The sequence below is a fragment of the Lissotriton helveticus genome, chromosome 12 (genome assembly GCF_964261635.1).
Source record: "Lissotriton helveticus chromosome 12, aLisHel1.1, whole genome shotgun sequence".
In the NCBI taxonomy this organism is placed as follows: Eukaryota; Metazoa; Chordata; class Amphibia; order Caudata; family Salamandridae; genus Lissotriton; species Lissotriton helveticus.
The window spans coordinates 831115663-831141875 of NC_136073.1; the positions used below are offsets into that span (position 1 = coordinate 831115663).

Here is a 26213-nt window from a genome sequence, read left to right on the forward strand (position 1 = left end):
ATTAATGAAAGTACTTTGAGTGGTGATAGTCAGTTATTTGGATTCAGAAGGATGGTGGAGGGATAGAAGAGAAAAAAAGGTTTGCATTTATATAGCACTTGTTATCCCTGATGGGGTATTGAAGAGCTTTTTTGGCGAGTAGCACGCTACTCCGGAACCCATAAGGATTAGTGGTGAATTAGTATAGTGAAATATGAAAGTAATTTGAGTGATGGATATTAATCAGTTATTTGGATTGAGAAGGATAGCGGAGGGATAGAGGAGGACAAAATGTTTGCAATTATATAGCACTTGTTACCCGTGTTGGGGTGTTGAAGTGCTTTTTTGGCGAGTAGCACGCTACGCCAGAACCCATTAAAGGATTAGTGTTGAATTAGTATAGTGAAATATGGAAGTAATTTGAGTGGTGGATGATATGTTAGTCAGTTATTTGGATTGAGAAGGGTAGCAGAGGGATAGAAAAGGCACAGAGGTTTATAGCTTGTTACCCCTGATGCGGTGTTGAAGCGCTTTTGAATTAGTATGGTGAAATATGAAACTTGATAAGTGGACATGTTAATCTGTTATTTTGATTGAAAAGGAGATGGTGGAGGGATAGAAGAGTGAAGAATTTTTTAATTTTTTGGGGACGTCATAGCAGTAGTGGGAGGCTTGGGATGAGTAAAAAGGGATGTGGAGGGGAAGAGTCAGAGGAAAGAGTTTAGAAAGGCTTGTTTTGGGGGCTCAGTATAGTAAAAAAGGTGTCAGATGGGGCAAGGACGGGTAGAGTAGGGGAGAGTCTAGAAAGGGCTATTTTGGGAGTCCTAGTAGTGGTATGGGATTTGAGATGAATGAGAGAGTGGATGTAGAGGATATATTGATAGAGGTATAGGGTGAGAAATAGGATAATGCATTGGATATGCTGAATTAGAAGAAAGTTATAAATATATAGATTCAGTCAGATAGCTTTATTCGATTCTAGTTTAAAATCATAAAAGCATCAACAATACATAAATAAACACCAAAAAATTACATAAACACCGTAACATTTCATTACAAAATTAATAAAACAAGATTAAATAAATATATCGAATCAGCTGATCGATTTGCATAGATTTCATTTTCAATAAAACAGCTCTAAAAAAGACATACGTACATACTGTGGAGCCGGGGAAGAGCATTAAGCAAGCCTCTATCAGTAAGATACTTATCAGTTACATCCTACCCTATCAGTTTAGCTCAAACTTGTGAGTGGCCTCTTAGTGATGGGGTTTTAAAAATACAATTTTTGGACAAAAGTTCAAAACCGTTGGGGGCTATAAGGTTGGTTGCGCTATAGAGACGAGGTTCCCTTCCCCAGGAGTAGTATTCCTTTACCGATAGTCTGTGTATCGGGATATGTGGGGGGCTCGGGTAAACATCGTGCAAATCCCAAATGCGAAAAGTGCCATGTCTCTCTTTGGGGGGGGGGCAAAATCGTAAACAGGGGACGATATTCCTATTTTTAAATTTAATTAGCACCAGGTCCCCAGCGATGTCTTTGGGCAGCGTGCCTAACCACCCCACCCTCCTGACATTCAGGATGCCACCATCTAGCTCAGGTGGCAAAGGTCTATTGTTTTGTAGCCAGAAAATGACCTTATTTAATAGGTCCTTCTGTGATTCGTGTGTTCCCTGGCTGAGGGCTGGGACCCCAGAGAGGACAGATACATATGGGGCGGCTTCAGAAGGTAAGTTGATACATGGCATTCTTACCGGAGCTGGACTAACCACTGTATGAGTTTGTAACGCAGGTTTTAAAGTTACTTTGTGGCCTATTGGGGTAGGTATACAGGGAGGCTGTATTTGAGTTTCACCATTCTTACAAATACCAGACTTATGCTTTTCAGGGGCGGTGGGAGGGTTTGGGCAGGCGGGTGTAGCCATTTTATTATTTGGAGGAGGATACTTTTTGATTACTTCCTCGATGCTAATCAGCCTGTCCCCCAAGTCGTTGATTTTTAAAACCAAGGGTGAGATGACGGCTAACAGTTGCTCAATTTGGGTTAATAAAGTCAATTGGGGGGACAAGACAGGGTCGTCTAATTTGGCCGCTGCCGTGACCTCCATTGATGTTGTTAATTTAGAGGGAGATGATGTTGGGCTGGTGCACAGATTTTGTGTACTTGCATAGTTCCCAGTGTCAATTTCGCTGTTGTGCTTCCCTCTAATAATGAGATCCAGGGGTGAAGCGTTTGCTTGATTTTGGTCTTTATTTACAGGTGATGCTAGGTCCCGTGGGAAGCCATTAGAAATAACACAGTTAGTGCCCACAGTAGGGGAGGTTATAGCATCAGGGACGTACTTTGTGCCACACAGGGCGTTGAACTCTTCCCAAATTGACATAGTGTCTATAATATTGTTGGAAACGGCAGAATAGTCAATATAGTCAATACAATTGAAGCATCACAATACCTCCTCCTGTGATAGAGTCAAATGGGGTGTCCCGTCCTCCTCAGGTCCTCTGAGGGCCACAGAGGGCCCGCCCTTAGCCCGGGCTTCGCGAGGCGGAGCAGAGCGCTGCTTTAAGGCGCCTCCTGGCACTCTCGTGATGTCAGAATGCAGCGCCGCCGCTGAGGCTGCCGGGAGATGTAGTCCCGGGGCGGCGGCGCTGTGGGCAGCAAAGATTGACTCCTGGCGGTGGCGGCTGCAGTGGGGGCCTCCTCGCTTCCCCCCTCCAAGTTTGTAAGTCTCCCCGCGCTCCGCCGAGCAGAGCGCTGCTTTAAGGCGCCTCCTGGCGCTCTCGTGATGTCAAAATGCAGCGCCGCCGCTGAGGCTGCCGGGAGATGTAGTCCCGGGGCGGCAGCGCTGTGGGCAGCAAAGATTGACTCCTGGCGGTGGCGGTGGCGGTGGCGGCTGCAGTGGGGGCCTCCTCGCTTCCCCCCTCCAAGTTTGTAAGTCTCTATATAGATTCATAAGTACATGGAAAGTTTATAGATGCATAAAGGAAGGAAGTATATGTAGAATAAAGATATTGATAGAGGTATAGGGTGAGAAATAGGGTAGTGCATTGGATATGCTGTTTTGGGAGGAAAGTAATAAATAGATAGTTCCAAGTACATGGAAGGTATGTAGATGCATAAAGGACAATAAGTATAAGTAGATTAAAGATGCATTCGATGAACTCTGGTTTTCAAGTGTTGTATTTAAAAATGTACTCTTATTTAAATTTTGTTATAAACATAATTATTTGACATGTTTATACAAAGCAATACACATATATAGGTACAAATCTATAGCACAAATAAATGCATATATACAGAGGGATATGCTGTATATTTCTGTTTGCGTATGGTCCTTATGTGGGGAAGAGCCAATTCTTGAGTAGTTTTCTGAAGATAAGGTGGTTGTCGGTGGATCTTATGTTGGGGGGTAATGAGTTCCATATTTGGGCTACTTGAACAGAGAAGGATGTACCACCCATGTTTTTAGGTCTCGCCTAGCGTTGCAGTGCAAAGCGTTGCTCGCTCGTCGAGAGATTTTGTGGATGAGGGGTTTTCAGAAAGAGACTCGAAGCCCCGCCTCTCCTTTCCATTGGCTTGCATCACCGTTTATGATAAACGGTGGCCTACCATTTGAAATGGAGTTTTGGAGCCGCTGCCCTTTCGCCTTTTTGTCCGGCCCATCAGGACGGTCTCGTCTGCTTTGCGGCTATCGCAGAGCATTTTCTTATCTTTGTCGGGGCCATCTGTTTTCACTCAGCCAGTGTTTATTTTTGCATCGCGCTTTCAGAGAAAGTGAAAGCGTGATGCAAATATAAACAAGTGGCTGAATGAAAACAGATGGCAAGCGCTTGTTTTTAGGTCTCGCTGAACCAACGCGCATGCGTTGTTCAGCGAGAGTATAGTAAGGGACTTTCAAAAATGCTCCCAGTCTGCAGGCGGATGAGGTACAGTGCATTTGCGCCAGGCGCGCGCACCCTTTGTCTGCCTTCAGCCTTTGGGAGCATTTTCGCAGCCGCTTTGATGTTCTCAGTGAGCCTCGTGGGCACTGAGAACATCAGAGCGGCCGCGAAATGCTCACCATTTGCCACCCCCTCCCTTATCCCACTTCCTGCCCACAGGCCTCTTCTAATTGTTACCCCTCGGCACCACCTCCATCTTCGTTTGTTAATTTGCTCTCTACAAATCACCTACACTAGGTAATTTTGTCTCAGAATGCGTTCCGAAATAAAGCACACGTTTATGACCAAACGTATGTCCATAAAGTGTACAGTTTTGCGTTTTCATTCCTCTATGTTATAAGATGAAAAACTATGCGTTAACAATCTCTTCGTTCAGTGTATTTTGACAGATAGAAATGAAGGTCACAAATTCAACTTTTCTTAAATTGGGATTGAAGGTCGTTTGTGTGAGTGGGTGCAGTGCAACAAGGAACCTAAATAATGACTATATATATTTGTATATTTATTTTGTAAATTTTTTGTAGAGATCGTTGTGCGGATCGGTCACACTATCTTGTACCGCGCTGTTTTACGGGATCAATGGCGTCAGTTGGTGTTTTACAAATCAAAAATAAACTACATTTATTTGTATTAATTTAAAATGGGAATACTTTAAACTTTGGTATGTAAAATCGCTCCTTTTTTACCAGTTTTTTTTATGGTGTCTCAGAAGAGAAAATCTTCATATTTGTTTTACTACGGACTCTAAATTCAACGCCTCTAATAAGTTGAAGCAAAACGTAGAAGTGCTCATGAGTTCACTGGCAACACGTGTTGGTTGCCGTTCCCGTGTGTGGCCTGGTACATAATAGCAAAAGGGGGACTTTAATGTTCCTTAAGATTCCTTGCATTCCTCCACGCAGGACTGCAGAGAATTCACATGCAAATATGTTAATGTGGTTTCAGATTTGTTCCCCTTCCCCCTAATCATAGCAGAGCTGCTTAAGATGAGGACAAACCCTAGGGGGGAGGGACACACACACCCACAACCCCCACAACCCCCACACCCACAACCCCCACACACACAACCACACAACCCCACACACGCAACCACACAACCCCACATACACAACCCCCCACATACACAACCCCCCACATACACAACCCCCCACATACACAACCCCCCACATACACAACCCCCCACATACACAACCCCCCACATACACAACCCCCCACATACACAACCCCCCACATACACAACCCCCCACATACACAACCCCCCACATACACAACCCCCCACACACAACCCCCCACACACAACCCCCCACACACAACCCCCCACACACAACCCCCCACACACAACCCCCCACACACAACCCCCTCACACACAACCCCCTCACACAACCCCCCACACACAACCCCACACACAACCACAACCCCACACACAACCACAACCCCACACACAACAACAACCCCACACACAACCACAACCCCACACACAACCCCACACCACACAAATCCACCAGACACAACCCCACACACACAACCCCCCCACACACATAACGCCCCCACACACACACAACTACACACACGCTAAACCCCACACACAACCCCCCACACACACAACCCCCCACACACACAACCCCCCCACACACACAACCCCCCACACACACAACCCCCCACACACACAACCCCCCACACACACAACCCCACACACACACAACCCCACACACACACAACCCCACACACACACAACCCCACACACACAATCCCCCCACACACACAACCCCACACACACAACCCCACACCACAAAAAACCCCACAACCCAACACCACACCACACAACACCAGACAACCCCACACCAGACAACCCCACACCACACATTCCCCCACACCACACATTCCCCCACACCACACATTCCCCCACACCACACATCCCCCCACACACAACCCCCCACACACAACCCCCCACACGCAACCCCCCACACGCAACCCCCCACACGCAACCCCCCACACGCAACCCCCCACACGCAACCCCCCACACGCAACCCCCCCACACGCAACCCCCCCACACGCAACCCCCCCACACACACACAACCACACACAACCCCACCCCACACACACACAACCACACACAACCCCACCCCACACACACACAACCACACACAACCCCACCCCACACACACACACACAACCACACAAACCCCCCCACACACACACACAACCACACAAACCCCCCCACACACACAACCACACAAACCCCCCACACACAACCCCCCACACACAACCCCACACACACAAACCACACACAAACCACACACAACCACACACAACCACACACACAACCACACACACAACCACACACACAACCACACACACAACCACACACACAACCACACACACAACCACACACACAACCCCACACACACAAACCACACACAAACCACACACAACCACACACACAACCACACACACAACCACACACACAACCACACACACAACCACACACACAACCACACACACAACCACACACACAACCACACACACAACCACACACAACCACACACACAACCACACACACAACCACACACAACCACACACAACCACACACAACCACACACAACCACACACAACCACACACAACCACACACACAACCACACACACAACCACACACACAACCACACACACAACCACACACACAACCACACACACAACCACACACACAACCACACACACAACCCCACACACACACAACCCCACACACACACAACCCCACACACACACAACCCCACACACACACAACCCCACACACACACAACCCCACACACACACAACCCCACACACACACAACCCCACACACACACAACCCCACACACACACAACCCCACACACACACAACCCCACACACACAACCCCACACACACACAACCACACACACACACAACCACACACACACACAACCACACACACACACACACACACACACACACACCAGGATAGCAAAGCATAGCATAGCATAGCAAAACAAAACATAGCATAACAAAACATAGTATAGCATAACAAAACACAAAAACATAGCATAACAAAACACACCACAACAAAACAGCATAGCATAACAAAACATAGCATAGCATAACAAACCATAGCATAGCATAACAAAACATAGCACAGCATAACAAAACACAACACAACATAACATAGCATCACAAAACATAGCATCTATTTTCTCTGAATCATATGAGTTCTGCCATAGGATTGCCCCATAAAGTAGACCAGACTGTAACTACGTAAAAAAAAATTCACCTCTTTTTATCTGCGTTTAGTGCTTTGAGACCCTCACAGGTGAATAGTCGCACTTTATAATATTACTGCATGAGTGATTCTAATATTTATGACTACTTTTTTTTATTTTTTAGCTTTTAACGTAATGAAATCAAAGGCCTGTTGCATCACACACTGCGCTGCTCTGAAAACAAAAATGCATATTTTAAGAAATAGGGTTATTATCAGCGGTGTGTAACTACTTAACATGTGGAAAAATCGCAACCCTTGGGTTGAATCCACAAAGTCACTAAATGAACCTGCGCTCAAACCCCTGTTGGCTATGGCACAGAGCAGACAAGGCTTAATTCTGGGCAATGTGTAAAATATTTATGCAATACCAAAATAGTAATAAACTCAAAATGCAAAAAAATTCGAATCGCAAATCAGATTAGAAAGGAGGAATAACATTTAATAAACAAAATGACAAAAATCCAAAAAGGGGAACCGGAGATCTGAATTTGTTTAGGGGCCACTCCAAAAGGCATAAAATGCCTAGGATAGTCAATGGTCACAGTAGAAAAGGACATAAGTGCAATTTGGCCTTGACCTCGATGGAGCATGGGTCGGATACACCAACCAAGTCATCCTGGTCAATGATTTTGCCTCCTGATCTTAGTCCATTAAGTCCCAATCCACCATTCGAGTAAACTTCTAAATACTTCCAGGACCTCGAGAATTATAGGTGTCCGACAGATGCCAATAGTAGGTTTGAGTGCATTAAAAACAAGGTGATGGATAAAATGCGTGAATTTATATCAGCCGCTGACGACCACGGGCCGCCGCATCCCACTTAATCATTTTGCGCCCAACATGCAACCTCAGTTTGGACCCTGCCATATGCAAATCTGTCTTAACCCTGCTGTAGTCAGAGCAGCCCTGCTCAAACTGCCTTGCCAAGTCCTCCCTGACCGGGAACACTAGCAGCCCTGGGATGGTTCCACCCTTATTAGGGCTCATGAGCCAGGTATAGCTTGATTCTAGTGGCACAGTGAGCATGGGAGATGCGTCTGAACATACCGGTCACACTCAGGGCATCAAAAAAGAAGGCGATGGATGAAATGCTTGAATTAATCTCACCACTGGCAGTCCAGGTCCTATTCCAGTAGACAGGGCAGCTGTGTAGTTGCAGGAAAGACCACTTATAGCTGTGTGTGTGTCTCTGTAGATTGAACTAGAAGTCAGCCATATAACTCTAGGAGTCAACTACATTCTCCTCAGTGCAAGAGGGAGCAGGTCCATGCCTTCTGGGTTCCTCTCAGATAACACACAGCTAATCCAGTCTTCTTTTGTTCTTCCAGAGATCCAGGAATGCTTGGAAGTGGGTCCCCAGAGGTGCTACATTTATACCTCACACGAGTTAGTGAGTAGGAATGACACTGGGCATGCCCTATCCAATGGTGTCAAAGTTCACTGGGCCAACCCCACCTACTTTGGGCATTTTCAAGATGACTAAAGTCTTCAGCCAAACAAAACTTGGGCTCTCAGGGGTGGGTGGGTGGGTGGCTGGGTGTGTATGTGTGTGACTGGGTGTGTGCGTGTCACTGTGTGTGGGTATGACTGTGTGTAGGTGTGACCAGTTGTAATACTAGTGTCCAGCCACACCTAACGCTAATATCCAGTTTGGAGGGCTACTGTAACCACAATAAACCCATAGACCGAAGTCTGGTAGAATAAAAGTAGGTTTTTCCAGCACATGGACTGGATTCACAAGATTTGTTTAGGCATACTGTTTACCTTCTGTACCACTGCATCCAAAGTGTTATATGTACACCGAGCAGATCTGTCCAGCATAATTTGAGATTTAGGCATTATTTGACATTATAATGTCAAAATTGATAGTCACAGCACCCCGCCTAACCCTAATATCCAGTTTGGAGCGGCTACTGTAACCACAATAAACCCATAGACTGAAGTGTGGTAGAATAAAAGTAAGGTTTTCCGGCACATGGACTGGATTCGCAAGAATTGTTTAGGCACAATGTTTACCTTCTGTTCAAGTGCATCCAAAGTGTTGTATGTAAACCGAGCAGACCTGTCCAGCATAATTTGAGATTCAGGCAGAATTTGACATTGTAATGTCAAAATGGATGGTCATGGCACCCCATCCTTCATATTCTGTGTGGTTAGAGTAGTCCTCTCTGCCCATTCTGGTGTGCCTATTGTTTGTTCCTGGGAGACATTTCACACTTTTTTTACACCTCTTAAAATGCTAATCACTTGCAAGCAGACGTATGAGAGCAAATGCAGATTAGCCTCCAGGAACTTCAGGCAGGGAAAACGTAACTTTCTAAAAGTAATTTTTCTTAATATGTATTAAAATCCGACTTCACATCGACTACTATTTTTAATAACTATTTATTTTGTTTTATGTTATGTTATGTTATGATTTTATTTATATAGCGCACGGCTGCTCAACAAGAGTGTCCCGGCGCTTTCAGAGGGCGGCTCAGCAATTAAAAAAACATAACAGAGAACAGACAAAAAAAATAAAAAAATGAGGTGAAAAGAAAAATAGCCTAAAGATTAAAAAGCCAGGTCTTCAGGTTTTTCCTGAACAGGAGCAGGCTCGGAATGCTGCGTAGAGCAAGGGGCAAAGAGTTCCACAACTGGGGGGCCTTAAAGCTGAAAGAACGACCCCCGATGCGAGCCTTCCTCACACGGGGCACCACGGCAAGGAACAAAGATTCCGACCGCAAGGAGCGGGCCGGACGGTAGAAGGCCAGTCTGCGCTGCAGATACTTAGCACCGGAGCCAGAAAGTGCCTTATGCACCAACGTCAGCGTTTTGAACATTATCCGCTTTCGGATAGGGAGCCAGTGGAGTGACTGTAGCACCCCCGATGTTCTTGCCCGCCTAGGAAGGCCGTAGATGGCGCGAGCCGCAGAGTTCTGCGCCACCTGCAGCCTTTGGATCAGATACTCCGGAAGCCCTAAATAGAGAGCATTAGCGTAGTCCAGTCTAGATCCTATAAGAGCTTGGACAATGATCTTCCTATGCTCCTCTGTGAGCAGGGGTAGGAACTTCCGGAGCATCTTAAGGATGCCAAAGCAGGTGCCCGTCAGACCAAGAATGTGCGATCTGAACGTGAGGTCATTATCGACCTTGACACCAAGATTTTTGGCAGCCACAGACGGCTGGGCGGGGGGGCACATGTCAGCTGGCCACCAGTCACGCCATTCCGGTTCCGACGCGCACCCAAAAAGCAGAACCTCTGATTTACTAGAGTTGGCCTTAAGACCATTCTGCTGAAACCAGCCAAAGACCCTCTTCAGACAACCCTGAATGCTCTCACCGTCGAATGATTGATCTTTCCTGCAGGTGAAGAGAAGCTGCGTGTCGTCCGCGTAGGACACGATCTGGGCCCCCGAGGCCTCCACGAGTTCCGCCAGAGGGGTCATAAAGATGTTAAAAAGGTTCCTGCTTGTCCTGTTCACAAGATACACTATTAAGATTTTTAATCTGTACTTTGGTTTTCTGCAAAGGACAACTAGCCCACTGCAGTAAAAAATTGGTTTTGGATGCTAGTCACTGTAAGTACACATTAATGTTACTTTTCAACATCTCTTACTTTTAAATCGCATCTACCCTGCCTTGCAGGGGACTTATTGTACTTTAAAAGGGTGTGTTTGATCTGTTAAAATGGTTCATTTTGACAGGTCGAATTGCTGCTTTTACACTTATTTGGTGTCTGACTATACTGGTTAGCCTGGAGCCATGTTTGCACTGTCACTGTAGAGGATGGCACAATAGTGCTGCAGTCCACTAGAGGCATTTTGCTTCCAGGACCTAGGTTTACTTTGTACCATACACTTAGGACTTATATTGGCAAGTTAAATATACCAATTAGGAATATGCCAATGCGTCTATGGTTAAAGTGGGGACACATGCACTTTAATAGTGATAAGTAGGGGCAAAGTGCACTGAGTTCTAAAGCCATCAAAAATATGGGGCCTAGAAAAGGCGAAAAATATGCAGAGACAACTCATAAAAGGAGGATCTACACATATTTTTTTTACCACCTAATAATGCAAAACGAGACCAAACACAACATTAACTGCCATTTTGTCTTGATAAGAATTAGATGTCCTGAAAGTACTTTGGAATATTGAAAATAGTTGTAATGCTGTATAAGGTTAGTATTGACTTGGCTGGCCCTTTGTCAGTGGGGAGGTTGTTCATGATATACATGTAATTTCCGGGATTGGAGATGAAATGTGGATGAGCTGTTAGACTGCAGTGCTCTCGACTCTAACCCCACTGTCATTGTGCTTCTTGTGTTGCATACCCATCTCAAACTCCGACGACGTACTTTCAGGTTATATCTGTGTAAACTATTGCAGTATAAAGATCTGGTAGAAGTAAATAACATTATATAAAATAAGCATTGGCAATGCCAATAGCTCTGGCTTTAAACGAATGTTCCATGGTAATGAGAAGCATTACAAGTAAATAGCATGGGGATAGATATGTATTTGTGTAGAAGCAAAGAACTGTAGAGTAATATTTGTGTAGGTTAAAATGACAGGTGACGGTTACACTGTCAAGCAGACCTAAAAATCTATCTAGGTTATTAACTGTCCTGCTCCCATCTGCTGCTGCCAGAGAAAAACAACATACATTATCTAGTTATCTTAGACACTTTTATAGCATTTTAGTGTATTGTGTAAGCCCCTGAAAGTTCAAGCTTAGGCAGCTGGATAAATAAAATGATCACAGCTGCATTGAAGGCAGGCACTTTCTTTTGTGGAAGCACACAACTTCTGCCCAATCCAAACCTGTGCTCCTTGCTCCCAACATGTGGGCGTAGCCAAAGCCCCCCTCTAGTGATGCTCACATAATTGTCTGGCGACAGCTGCACTGTCAGGCCAGACTATAACCAGTTACCACTGCACGTCCAGCATGAAAAGATGCCCAAAAGTGCTATCTCTAGCTTCTAAGTCAACTCTGGAAATGTTTAGGGAGCCCACACATAACACACCTGCAAATACCTCTGGTGCCACGCTCCGCAGCCGTATCCCTGTCGGTGGAGACCTCAAAGGGTGCACTGTTTTTCATGGGTCTTGATCCAGTCTGGAAGGCATACAGTAAACTTCGGGGAACATGTAATTCAAATAATATTTTTCAGGTAAAAATATCCAAAAGTTCAGATTAACGGACTTTGCCTATACACATAGTTTGCCATTTATCTCGGTCCAAGCTGCTGTTCATTAATGGATAGCTTTTTTAATGTTTGCTGACATAAATTATGCATGCTGACGGTGGTCATTTTGTGGTCTAAGCCAACTGCAAACTACACAGAGACAAGGGATGCATTAGTTTCAGGACTAAATACACCCCTGTTCTCCTGTCCGCCTGTCGGTTCTTCGGGCCCATCTGCCATGCATTTGTGGTGCATTTGAATGAAGTAAGCGGGTGAACTTAACGTAAATTATTAATGGGAAGAGTGATGTGTATGTTTTGTCTTTTCTATTTAAATAATTACCAAAGAGGGTTCATTTTGTAAATAGATTGCAGACAAGGCAGTATTGCACATTTAAGCAGAGAGCTTGTGGGCAAAGCTTTTATGTGTTTTGTGTTGTGCCAGCAAGCTGCCCTTCAAAAGTTATCGACAACTTTAAGTTGCTGTGAGCAGGTGTGGATGCTCCAAACGATGTGAGAACATTATTGATACTAATGAGGTGCAACCAATGTCCTGAAGATGGGTTCACATGTAAAAATGACAAATTAAGTAATACTATCACAAAATATGCCATATTTTGCCACCCACATAAGTTGCCTTTTCTTGTCGCATAATTTACTCAACACTGCCGCATAATTTGGCCCTCCCCTGCCTCATAATTCCAGTGGCACGGATTCCAGAGATTCACATTCTGAATTGGCCAGAATTCAGTGTCCTGGTTATTGTTATGGTGGACCATCCAGCAGTAAACAGCACCCTCCCTCGTGCTTGGTTGCCCCACAGTCAGCAGCAAAAGCCTGGTCTAAGATTCAGGGCGCGCGCCACCTACACTTGAAACTTAATGTGGCACCAGACACTCGAAGTGCAACATGGGAACAGGGAGGTCACAGTCAGTAGTAGTATTCAGCATACAATAAGCTGTTTACCTTGTAATCTCCTTTATAGCTTAACAAGCTCATGTTCCTGTCAACATTTGCTCCTTTCAAGGATGTTCCTGCCTGGGTTCCATGTAAATGAGGAGGCCTGTGATGGAGCTGGTATTGGCTAACTTTTCCTGAGTGGGGAATAAAACTCTGGTAATGTCTCACCTTGCTAGATATACTTGGCGTTGGGGCGGGCCGGTTTTGTGGCCTGAAATGTACTAGTTCACACCTGGTTGTTTGTAATCGGTGCACAAGGAACAATGTAAGGGCAACTCCTCTTCAAAGTATAATGTAAAATGTTTGTAATCATAATGTCGATGGTATGTAACTATTTTTCTCCTTTCCTGTTGCTACACTAAATGTAATGGTCAATGGGATTAATGTTTGTTTATAAAATGAAAATATAGTTTAAAAAAAAAAAAAGGTGAGGAGACCTGACCTGTAACACCACACACAGTTTGAAACTGAGTCAACTGTTGGCATTTGTCAGCTGATACCATGGTTCACCCTTTCGTATTTAGCTCTCTGTAATATTAATTTATCTGGTTCTAACACCTCAATCAAAATGAGCCGGTGAGCCAGTGTAAACCGTATAAATGTAAAAGTTTCAATTGGAATGCCCACCACCGAAAATTAGCCATCCGATCTCCCCGATTCTTTTTATTTATTTATTTATTTATTTTATTCCCTGAGAATCATATTTTGGGCAGTAATTCCACCTTGGTTGCTGAGTGTTTTGACCAACAAAAGTGTACATATGGCAATTTTATTCCTTTTGTTTCTTAGCTTTAAAAAAAGGCCCAGCGTTCTGTCCGGGAATGCTATTCTTGTGGTTTGGTTTTTAAAAACAACAACTTTATTTAGCATTTTGGTTTAAAGAAACACGGTGCACATTGCAGAATCATCAGTACTGGTGAAGACAAATATCTGGAGGAATTTGGCACAAATCCATATCCCTGACTTGTACAATAGGGTTGATCAAGCAAAATCCAGCATTATTCCCCAACTCACGGTAACTGTTGTCCCCCACCCCTCCAGGTTTAAACATTCCATATTATGCAAAAATTTACAATAACGGAAAACACAAAAGGAGCAGGAATATGTCTTGTTGATGATAGGCTTTGCATTTGTTAGGGTCAGAGTGGGTCACGCTCTATGACCGAGGGGGACATTGCCCATAAATCTGAAGCCCTTAGTGTTTTGGGCATTAAGTGTATTCTTACCGTTCAATGTTGGCATCATATGCAAGAGGTAAATGGACGCCATGTTATTCAAATTTGGCCAGCATGTCTCTGACGATGGCTGTACTCTCTTCCATGGTGTAAAGATTCCATACCTTCCCCACCACATATTTAGTGAAAATGCCTGAGGTTGCCTCCACATCTGTGCTATGGACAGACGTGCTGCTGGGAGTAGGTGAGGGAGCCTATCACTCCTGAATCACCCAGGCGAACCAACCGTGGGTCATGGGGCAATGAAATGCTAGTGATGGAGTGTTCTGTCAGTAGGACCTCTTCCCAAAATGTATGCATACTCTGGCATGCCCACCATGTGTGTATGAAAGTGCCGCGTTCCCAGCACCCCTTTTAACATAACTCCGAGCTCCCAAACATTTTATGCAAGCGCACTGGTGTCGAATACCAATGCATGGGAATTTCTTATGTTTTTTTTTCTTCAACCCTCAATAATGGTGAAATCTTTCTTGGGTAACTTTTCGCCACCTTGCTTTCTTAATACAAAGAAAGCCCTGTCTCAGAATCCAATTACTTCATTCCCAACCTACTGCTGGATACTTTTACAATTTATATTTCCTCGGAAGAGCTGCAACAGTGCCTAATATATAAAGTGGCACACGGGGTCTCAAACGAGATGTCATCTAGGTCCCAAGCTGTCAACCTTGGAACCAGCTGAACTATTTTCCTGGCATTGACCCATGATTACTGAAAGTTTGTGGCTGGGAAAATCTCCATTTGCCTGTTCCTCAGGTTGTGAAGAGGTATTTTTGAAAAGAGAACATCAACTTATGAATGGCTGCAATTGCAAAGCAAATACCAACTACTAGACCTGACCTCTAACATGCATTACTGTTCCATGAGATGCTTTTACTGCTGTAGGGGTAAATGTGCTCTGCATTAGAGGATGCATTCTATATGATTGTGGCTGGATGATTTGGAAAGGAAGTTGGTTCTGTTTCAGCCCTCTTCCAGTTGACCACAATAACGTGTAACTATATTGTTTTCTTACCATACATTACTTTTGTTTAGCTTCTTTCTTTTCATTCATAACATGTTGTTGCCAGAATCAATGCCCAAGCATGTTTGACAAACAGTCTTTAATCAAACTGGTCTTGCCCACTTCTTTTTAGCTGGGTTCCTAATTCATTGTTAATCTTTCGAGTCCTGCCATGCAGAGGTTCTCAGAGCTGAGGGCAGATAGAGTTGAGAAGTCCTTAGAATAAAGTCCCACCTAGAATAAATACACAAATGCAATAAACTTGTCTTTTCCATTCACAGTGTACAATTCTAAAATTGAGAACTCATCTGAACACAAATGTTCATGAAAAAGTGCAAAAGACCGCTGCTAATGAAAAGGCTGATGTCATTACAGCTTAGGAATGCATGCATAATCTCACTGTGTGAGTCACAGTTTGCCTTTAATCTTGTGGTTTATTTTCTTAACCCTGAATTACCTTGATGCTCCAGTAGATGTTTGCATTGCCTCACCTGCACGCCTCTAAAGGGGTAACCAAGCTGAGAAAACCCTTCTGTTTAATCCATGCTGTTGGTTATAGTCTCCGGGCATCTAGGCATAAAACATGTTGACGTTTTGAGCTATCCCAGTACATTATTACAACAGATAACCCTACTGTTTTTATTGCGCCAAGGGGGCAACCAGATTAAACCCTTCCTTGGTCTTCCTTAGACTCTTTAAATTCACTTGAGCACCACCCTACACCCTTACCCTCTAACTTGTATTCACCATATGGCTAGATCAAAATATCTCTGCTAAAGAGCCCCCATTGAGGGACCCGTCTAGCATTGCAGCGCCGGCTCGACAAGGAGCGCCCTATGATGAAGCATGACAACCTCCTGGGTGTGTGAGGACATTCGGATCGGATCATTGGGATTCCCTCCCCTGGACCTTCTGTTCAGTTCCCTGGATCCAGCCTTGTGCGCCTTCTCCCCACCCCATGGGAACAGCACCCCTCTTTTGTGTTTAAAGTGTTTTTAAATTCAATTACGTTTGTTCATATTACAACAGGAACATGACCCAATTAATGCCTTTCCCGGTTTGCTAAAGGGGCATCCACGCCGTTTCGACCCTTTAAACTTGATAGATCATCATCCGAACACAAGAAATACCTTAAGAGCAACCACACAAAAGCAATCTGAAAACACAAAAATGATATACATAAATACATAAGTGGGTACCAAGGAGACTTCATAAAACCAATTTAATGGCTGTGATGGATCAATGGCCAGGCACTCGCATGAGTTACCACTAGGCTACACATTCAACGCCTAAAGAGACTCAACAGACTCAACAGACTCAAGATGCTGAAAAACAGTCCTCATTCGCAATGCGTCCATGGAGGCTTAGCTACTACAATACTCGAAGAGAAAAGAAATTCACCACCAACACCATAGTTTCACCAACCCAGTGTTAACTAAAAAAAAGCATAATCAATCACGGAGTTAAAATCCAAAGCCGCCATTTTAAATATACAATGGTAACATTTAAAAAAAGGAAAATAGCAAAATACATACCAAGAGAGGAAAGTGCATCCCAAGGTTAGAAAACAGCCCCACAAGTAAAAAAAATAATAAAAGGGGATAAAAAATAATGCCACCCAATTTTTGCATGTAGTTCTTTAAACATAAAGAAATGAGTGGCTCAGCGGTAATTTTGTTAATGTAATAAAATCATGTAGAGAGGCTAGTGCTTCTCCCCTAATGGTGTTTTTAATCCTCCTTATATATGTTTTTCAGATTTTAATTGTGGCTCCTGAAGAAGGCGTTCTTGCTCAAACGCCGAAACGCGCGTCGAAGATTATTGTTTGCCACTACCTTATGAATTTATTAATTGTGTCACTGATATTTTTATTTTGTATGTCAACTAGTGTTGTTTTTTAATTAGAATAAGTCAAGTGTATTATTTGGCTATATAATTGATTTCAAATGTTTTTATCCTGAGTATATATACTTAACAATAAAGCAATATTTTGTACTTTTAATTTGTATGTTGCGCCTTGTGTTGTCGTTATCTCCCTGGTGATATCATATTTGATGGTTATTTTTTCACATTGTCTAATTTCCCTGTATAACATATTCAGTTGTATTAACAGGGGGTCCTTGTTACTTTTCGTCCGTAATTTTGTTAATGGACATATTCTGGGCTGGAGTCTAGATGCGCAGTGTGTTGGGAGCTATATTACATGTAAAAAGTAAAAGTAAAAAGTAAAGTCCACATTTGTAAAGCGCACAATCACCCGTAAGGGTCTCTAGGCGCTGGGGGCCGTCGGGAAGATTAAGCGAACTATTGCCCAGAGTCACATGGTGCTGGGCTAACCTGCCGCCGGAGCCGGGGATCGAACCGTGGTCCCCAGATTCCAGCATCAGTCGCCCTGGCCGCGGCGCCAGAGTTACGTTAAATGGCTGATCATGTGGCAAATTTGGCAAGTACATGGTTATGTGGACTACTCATTGGAATTGCATAATACTAGCTGTTGGCCAAATATACATACAGTTGCTATTGTTTTTTCAGGGTTATGTCGTTCTATTAAAAAACATACAGTGCAACTGAGTAGCATTATGCAGTTCAGTGTTGACCATATTTATTGGCATTGGAAGACTGAGCCTGTAATAGAACCGCAGGGATTCTGGCCTTGTATCTAGTAGTTGCACAGCTGATAAATGTATTGCAATTATCCTCTCTTGTTGGCTTAGCGATAACCTAGCTTAAATTATTTTATTTTTTTACCATCGTAGCTCTTTCTAAATAGTCCATTTAATGAAAACTGAACTAAGCTTAGCTCACGTTTAGAAACCTGGCCGTTTCAACAGTAGGAACATTTTCCCATAAAGCGAACAGGCGTCCAAGGGTTTGTGTGGTTACAGTTCCATTTATTATGTTACACTCCAAGTAATATTTAATTTGCAAACTTAATTTCCCCACATTTTAACTGAAGTGTCCGATAAGTAGCATTTAGAGATTCCTGGAATTGTGTTGCATTTTCTTCATTTAATCCAGGAAATTGGTGGTGTGAATTCAAAGAAGGCTCTGACTTCAATCACATTTAGTGCATTAGCAAAAGCTTAAGTACATACAACCCCAATACTGTGCAATGCCAGTGCTTGACCTCCAAGCATCATGTTCATCGACAAATAAAGTACACACTATTTTCCCAGAACAGCGCTCCCACTTTAGCGACTTAGATGGTGAGTGTGTCTGTCTGGCCATCCCAGCTAGCCACAATGGGGTCTTTGTAGTCCACATTACAGAGCTGCTATTCAGAGAGACAGGATGTAATTTTGAGAGTACTTGCAGCAAGAAGCTGATCTATGTATTGAAACACAATTTATAATTTAAGTGGGTGTTAAAAATGCACAACAAATTTTCATGCAAGCCAGTTAGCGATATCTTTTTGGTGTGTTTAAGGTTTGCGTCCCCAGCGTTTATCCGGGTTTCTTCCTTAAATGTTTTATTTTTCGCATACTTACAGGCATAGCCTCTATTTTTACCCACTAAATCTCCAAGAGACATCATATTTGAAAAATAGTTAATCGAATAGTTGAGTAGCAGGCACATAACATGCTGGTTACCAGTAGCAGGGGCATCTATCTGCGATTTAATGGTGATACTACTGTTGAGTTTGCAGATAGTAATAATCTGTGTTCAAACAAGAGACAGTTCTTGCCGTATATGCAGTATCCATTTTAGTTTCATATATTAAAGCTCCTTGTAATAACTTTAAATATGATGGTCATCGTTCACAGCAAAGTTTTGAAGAAGTTCCAGATGCCGGGTAAGCATCTTCCTCAAAAGTGAAAAAACACGGGGAATCACTAGAAGCATGACTGTTTAGCAGTCAACAAGTGTGTGCGAGTTATCACTTCAGGCTTAATTAACGTCATCTGTGCCATGTTGTCAGTGATTCCATTTGTGATGTGAGATCAAAAGCATTGCTGGATTTATGGTTGCCAAGCTAACCATGAAGGCCGAATTGCAGGTTTTAAAATACTTTTGGATAGTTAACAGAACCACCTCAAATCAGGTTTATTAGAATAATTGCTGGTTTTAAACTATGATTTTGCAGAGCTTTAAAGATCATGACTTCTCTTTAATAAGATAAAATACCTTTTGGTTTTATTTTGGTGTTCTTTCTTCCATATCATTATCTTCTTTTCTTTATCGAAATGCTTTGGATTACACCATTCCTCTTCCATGGACTACACCTTTGCATAGCATGTGTGGGACAGCCCTCCTGGCTGTCCCCAGACACCCTACTTCCTATAGGTCCTGTGTTGCAGGCTCTATTTGCAGGGTTTGAACTTTGCCCTTGCTCTTAGAGTCCTCTATGCGCAGTCTATGGCATTTCAGAGCGGGCTGTATGCGCAGGGTGTGACATTTGTATCCTTTCCCTTGATATGCATGGCAAAGCCGTCTGCTGTGCTCCAGGCTCACTGGGTGTAACCCTCCGTAATGCAATATACGTAGACACCACCCCATAACCTTGATGTTGTGGTCCTGAGGGCTTAGTAGGAATTTCCAAGGCAGTGGAGAGTCAGAGGTATAACCAATGGATTTCGTTATAGAAATTGATTGGACATATAGCCACTGATTGCCACTGTTGAGTGGTGGGAGAAAGTTCCTTGTATAGTTTAAAGAGAAAATTGTTAATCATAGTTTATGGTAATGTGGAAATAGAGGGGATATTGTGGTAGGAAAGGCTGGACAAGGTGGTTATTGTTGCAGTAATGTATCCTGAATTGGCAAAGATTGCATGGGGGTTATGTTTGACTGTGTTCATAGGACCAGAGACTTGTTGGGAGTTCAATGCTTTTAGTTTGAGTCTTCATTATCAGACTATATGTTGCCGTTGCTGAGGATGCAGAGATTGTGTTGAAGGTGAGGTCAAGGACAGTGTGAAGGAAGGTATCAAAAACTAGATTGTGTGGTGGCATGTAGGATATTTGAAATAAAGGTGAGTAGATTTGTAATGGGGGAGTAGCACATGACTAAAGGTATTCATTCTGAAGCCTAATATTCTAGAAAACTGGTTCGGGTTAAAGAGTTTCTGAAGACAATTGCCTTTCCTCCTCCAGTTTTTTACCCTGACTTTATTTGGTGACCAGGTGGGATGGCCTGGAGAAGGCAAGTTTTGATGATGATGAGAAGGTCCAGGATGGAGTCTGTAGATAAGGATGCAGGTAATTGTTGTATAGTGGCAAGTAGGAGCTGTAGAGCACAGAGACAGTAGTGGTAGGGGGTGTCCCACTGCATCACAGTGCCTAGGGAGCTGGACAGACATTTGACAAACTTTTATAAGGGAGGGAGGAAAGACCGGAAATGGGTGTCGAGGGGAAGTTAGCTGGAAGGTTGAGCTGAGAATTAGAAGCGAAGAGGGAGGGGGTGGGTTATAAGGATGAAGAATAGGGTAGGTCAGAGATTCCAGGGATGGTGTGTGAAGGAATGGTGTCTTCATCTTTCTTTTATGTCCTGTTTCATTAAATTGAACATGGGTAAGCGGACAGTGGATCTGTCAGGGCAGTAATAGGCTGAGAGATTTAAATATGACGGAAGAGATGTGGGTGAGGTATTCAGACGTTGAAGGAACTTTAGTAAGAAACTTTGGAAAGAATAACCATTTTCTCTTTTTACTCTACAATAGCAAATTTGGATAGCGATCTTACTAGCTACCCCCTCTTTCTCTGTCGAAGATGGAAAAAAGTGACCTCCTCATTCATACATGTAAAGTGATGTTTGTGAGTGATTAATGACCCACCGACTTTTACTAGTTCATACTTGAATTATTATAAAAAATCTATCATCTGTAATTAAACCGCGGTTTAATGGCATCTTGCCCGCTTCCCCCAGCAGTATCCTTTTAAGGAAAGTATGTATCAAGTTAACTCCTTTTAATGTCTGGTCCTGCCATATGTCTCGGGCACCAGCTGAAATTCAGTACAAGTCTACTTATATGTGTTATTTTGTTTATTGGTTCTGAATATAATGATGTTTTGACCACCTTCCTTCCCTAATCAAGGCAACATAATAGGAATGATCCCTTGTGGTATTTTTTTATTTTTTATAAAGTTATCTTTATTGATAAACATTCACGAGCCAGTAAAACATCATATAAATAGGGGGTATCAAAGAAGAGAAGGAATGTGTAATAATGGCAATACACGTACAAATTTCCTGGACTGTACTATTCACTGGCTCTGATAGGCCAATACAATAGCCTCCCGTAGCACGTTTGATTATGTATCATACTAGAAATACAAATTTTCTAGTCTTTATTAGAGATATGCGCATCAATAGAAATATAGACTTACAGTCACAAATATTTGGACCATAGCAGCGGTCTATGTCTTGTGGGTACTGCAGGACATGCACCTAGGACCCCCCAGTCAATAAACACTTTAAGTTGCACTAGTGAGCTCTAGGGAGGATAGCATGGGTGGAAGTGAGAAGTAAGAGGGCGGTAGGGTTTGGAAGGGAAGAGAGGCAGGTGCATGGGAAAATTCTCTACTACACCAGCATTAACTACCCTTTTCATTTAGGCACTAACCAATCACTTTTCCACATGTGTTGAAATGGTCAGGTACCTCCTTTTGGTTTTGAACATCAATATGCAATCCTACCTAGTGGAAATACAGGGGCTACATGTGAAACCCCCATTGGGTTTCCCATTGGTCTTTGTGAAAGTCAGTCTATGAGGTCCAGATGGAGCACTGTAAACAGGGGTGGCTGCACATTACACAGTGCCAGATTCTATAGTCTACTACAGTCCAATTTCATCTACATGTTTATTTGAGTTACCATTTGTTACTGCACGCTCCATTTATGTACTGTTTGTAAAGCTCAGTTCTTGTGATTAGAAATGACAGCTCGCCTAGGATTTAACTAGAGGTTAGGATCTGAAGATCATCTCTGCTTGCCCTAGTACTGCAAATCTTACCCAGACTCTGCCTTTGTCCCGAAGTGGCTCTAACATTGTGTTATGTTTATCCCATTGATTTGTCACTGTTTAATCAGTTCGCATCAGCCATGTAGCCAATTAGTTCTGAAGTACCAGGTTGTTCTTACCCATATCAGCTTTCATTGGTCGTGTTATCAAAGAAACAAAGAGTTTGGTGTAGTTCCAGCTTCTCGAGCTTTAAATAATGGGTTGTAAGAAAGAAGACTAGTTCAAATTCCACTGCTTTCCCCCTCTACACACCTGTCCTTACCTGCATTTATAAATGCAAAAGGTCCTCCTTTTAAGATTAACTTTAATTCGAAATTGGGAGGCACACCAAGTCTAGATGTGGCACTTGAATTCTTGGTGACTGTTTTGGAAAATTACCCTGTGGCATACTTCTTTCTATGTTACTATACCTAACCACTCCTTTGTTTTTTTTTCTAGGTGTCATGTGAATACGGTATGCTCCATGTCATCTCTGAGAAGGTGAATAGCAATGCAAAAGATTATTGCATCCTCTTCAACTCGCAGTGGGCACACTTGCCTCATGATCTTGCCAAAGCAGTAAGTATACAGACAGATGTGAACTTGTTATTATATACATGGTCTATACCTGTGATGCCGCAGGGCGGCCCAGTCTTAAAGGACTGATTAAATAAAGGGTGTGTCTTTGTGAGGGCTTTGGACAAATAGTCAAGCTGAAGAAGGTGTTATGAAAGCAAAGTCATAGCTGAGCCCATGGTTCAAAGTGATACTCCATACCTTTCCCCGATAAATGCAAGCTGCTGCAACAAAAGCGGGAGAAATGTGGGTCACGGTCATCAGTGGATATGTAGTATGCTTACTCTTGCTACCAAACTCAAGGTCCAGAGCTCAACTCGTAAAAGTTTATTCTCCAAGGTTTACATCTAACTGTTATGGAACAATGGGACATTTAGCGATGGTTGCCCAAGAGCCTACCACATTACAGCACCCAGCCATCCAGCTTTTATGTATTCATTTAAAGTTTTGGGAGTGATTCTAATTGGATTACCATCCTATTACTTGAATGCATTTGAGCCGCGAGTCCAAGGCAACTAGGGTGGTTCCCAACCTTTGTTCTTCCTACTGAAGATGTTGACATGGTCGGCTTCCATCTTGTTCTCCTTATAACATGACATCAGGTGGTTCGGCCACTCCTTGACTGAAAAAGGCAACATGAGTTTATCTGCCTATTTGGTACATTATGCCAGGTATTCTTTAAATGTGTGAGTACTGTACAAAAATCCTCCATTAAAGCACTACTATTTAAACAGTGTTGATACAGTGGCTCTTCTCTGACAAGCTGAAAACAAGTATTGACAAAGTTAATGTGTCTCAAATATGTCAGCTACTGCCTTTGTCAATGTTTTAGCCATTTTGCCCAGCATCATAGCACTTTTTTTATTGCTGGATGGAGGGGAGGATGAGGCAAGTGGCATCTAAACCTTCCGTGTTTCACAGCATTCCTCAAACCTGCCTACCACAAGGACCCCAGCCAGCAATTAAAATTAAAAAAAGAATTGACGCAGCCAAACTATAACATGGCGGAAAGCACAGTTTCCTTTATCTTTTGTTCTTTTAATTTATCTTCTATATATACAGTCGAGTTTGTGTGTATCTTATTTAAGTGGGTGCATGTAAGAATGAGTCCATAGGTGGGTAAATGGATGCAAGGATCAGTGACCGTGCATGTACGGTGATGTTTGAGTGCCTCAACCAATGAATGAATGAATGAATGAAGAGGCACTTTCGTTTAGAAGCCTTACCTAATGGCATTGCCAATGCTTGTTGTATCCTTCTGTGTGGGCACCTACCTGTGTATTTCTTTTCTTTTCTGAGCGAAGAGAAGCATTAAACCGTGAGGCATCCAGGTTGGCTGTGATCTTTGGGACCTTTCTAAAAAGAAAGAAGACATTTTATTTGCAGGCTCATTAGAGGTTTTTGAATGTTTTGAATAATCCAAATGGAACTGGAGATTGAGCATCCTGAAAGGTGAGGTTCTGCCTAATTAAAATCATGAAAGAGAAGCCCCCTTAGATTGAGGGCACTGAAAATGAGGGCTTTTAACCTGGAAATATTTGAGAAGTGAGGCCCTACTGGATGGCAACCCTGCAAACTGAGGTCTTGTTGTGTGTAAAGTGAGCTTTTTGCAGAACTAAAGCCATCCACGTGGACAAGCTTATCCTAAATATGCTAGAATGAGGGCATTGAAAAGAAAAGTGAGGTTCTTCCCGATTACAGGCACGTACTTGAGTTATTTTGTTTGATTACGTTACCTGAAAGAAAGCCAGGCTTTTCTGTATCTTTGCTCCAGTCGCAACTCATCACTTGTGCCTATATTGCCTCCGTTCAGTAAATTTTTTCATGTAAGGGCTGAACTTTGAATGAAGGATATACTTTGCAAACATAACCCAAAATATTTTTGTATTTGGAATATTCATAATACTTCTGAAGCTGGACCAGATTGTAATGCATTCACGTACTACAATAATTCGCAAACTCATGCGAAAATCAGAATGTATGCCAAATTCTCATCTATATGTGGTTTTGTGACCTGCTATTCGGGACCTTATTGTCCGCACATGTTGTCCATGAAGTACTCCATTCTTTGTTCTTAAACTTTGATTTAGAGCTTTCTGCCCATGACTCACAGTTGGTCAAGAACCATGCACAATTTTGAAGTCCTCAAAATGAGGCCTTTTGTTAATCCCTGTTCTTTCGTGTTAACTCGCAATGTGACCAATTCAAGCATTACTCCTGGTTACCCCCAATGCTGGCGTGGGCATATTCTGCGGTGGCACATCACGGAAACGGTGCTACCTGTGTGGGCCTTCTATAAACATTTGCAGGAGTCATTATAAAGTCTAGGGCTGATGCAACTTGACACTGTTACTAGCTTTACATGGATTTCCTCTTCATTCCATTTTATCTGCTTCATCCAATGATTTCACAGCCTTCCTGCACGATTATCAGATATACCCTAAATATTTCAGCATCAGGCAGTGGCATTTGAGGAAATGTACTGTGCCTGTGTTTTTTGATTAACCTGTCTCCCGCCGCACAGCCAACTTGCATGTCTTTTATGAGCCCACAGAACGTCAATGTTGTGTTGTGGCAGCATATCTGTAAGAACCCATGTTATTGGTAGGGTTGCCACCTTCCTCCCTGTTTGTTGCAGTTGTCAGAACTGATTATTATCAGATACTAGTCATTTTTTTTATAGAATCTAATCAAATCTGCAACTCCACAAAGGTATCAGGATGTCATGTTAAAAACTCAAGCAGAAACATTGTGTTCTTATGGCAGGAAGTGAGATGGCGAGCCTTGGGTAGAGCCATCAGTGACCCTTGATCTTGTTTTTGCTGCCATTCTTTTTTACACTCATCTTCATTGGTAGTGGTCACATATTTCGGAATGCACTGACGAGAGGAGTGGACTGGGACACATTCATCTCAGGTACATATATGGATTGGATTCAGGAGGCACACGCAATGTAAGATTTCAGTAGCCCTTAAGCCACATTAAATCCTTCGTGGTTTTGTGTGTATTATCCTTTGAAATTGATCGTAGTGCATGATTAGCATCTATTTGACGTTGGGGTGGAATTCGCTCAGCCTGAACAATTGATGATTGCTCTATCTGTTTTGTCCTGATGAAGCCCTGTCAAACCAATAAGG

At 43.0% G+C, this 26213-nt stretch overlaps 1 protein-coding gene across 2 annotated transcripts in view; it reads left to right on the forward strand.

Annotated features, from left to right (window-relative positions):
* Positions 1 to 26213, forward strand: part of SPPL2B (signal peptide peptidase like 2B) — a 128521-nt gene that overhangs the window by 9075 nt on the left and 93233 nt on the right. For both annotated transcript variants that reach the window (XM_078668824.1, XM_078668823.1), the window contains exon 2: positions 22960 to 23079. In XM_078668824.1, the coding sequence (XP_078524950.1) occupies positions 22960 to 23079 (120 nt within the window). The remainder of the gene's footprint in view (positions 1 to 22959; positions 23080 to 26213) is intronic.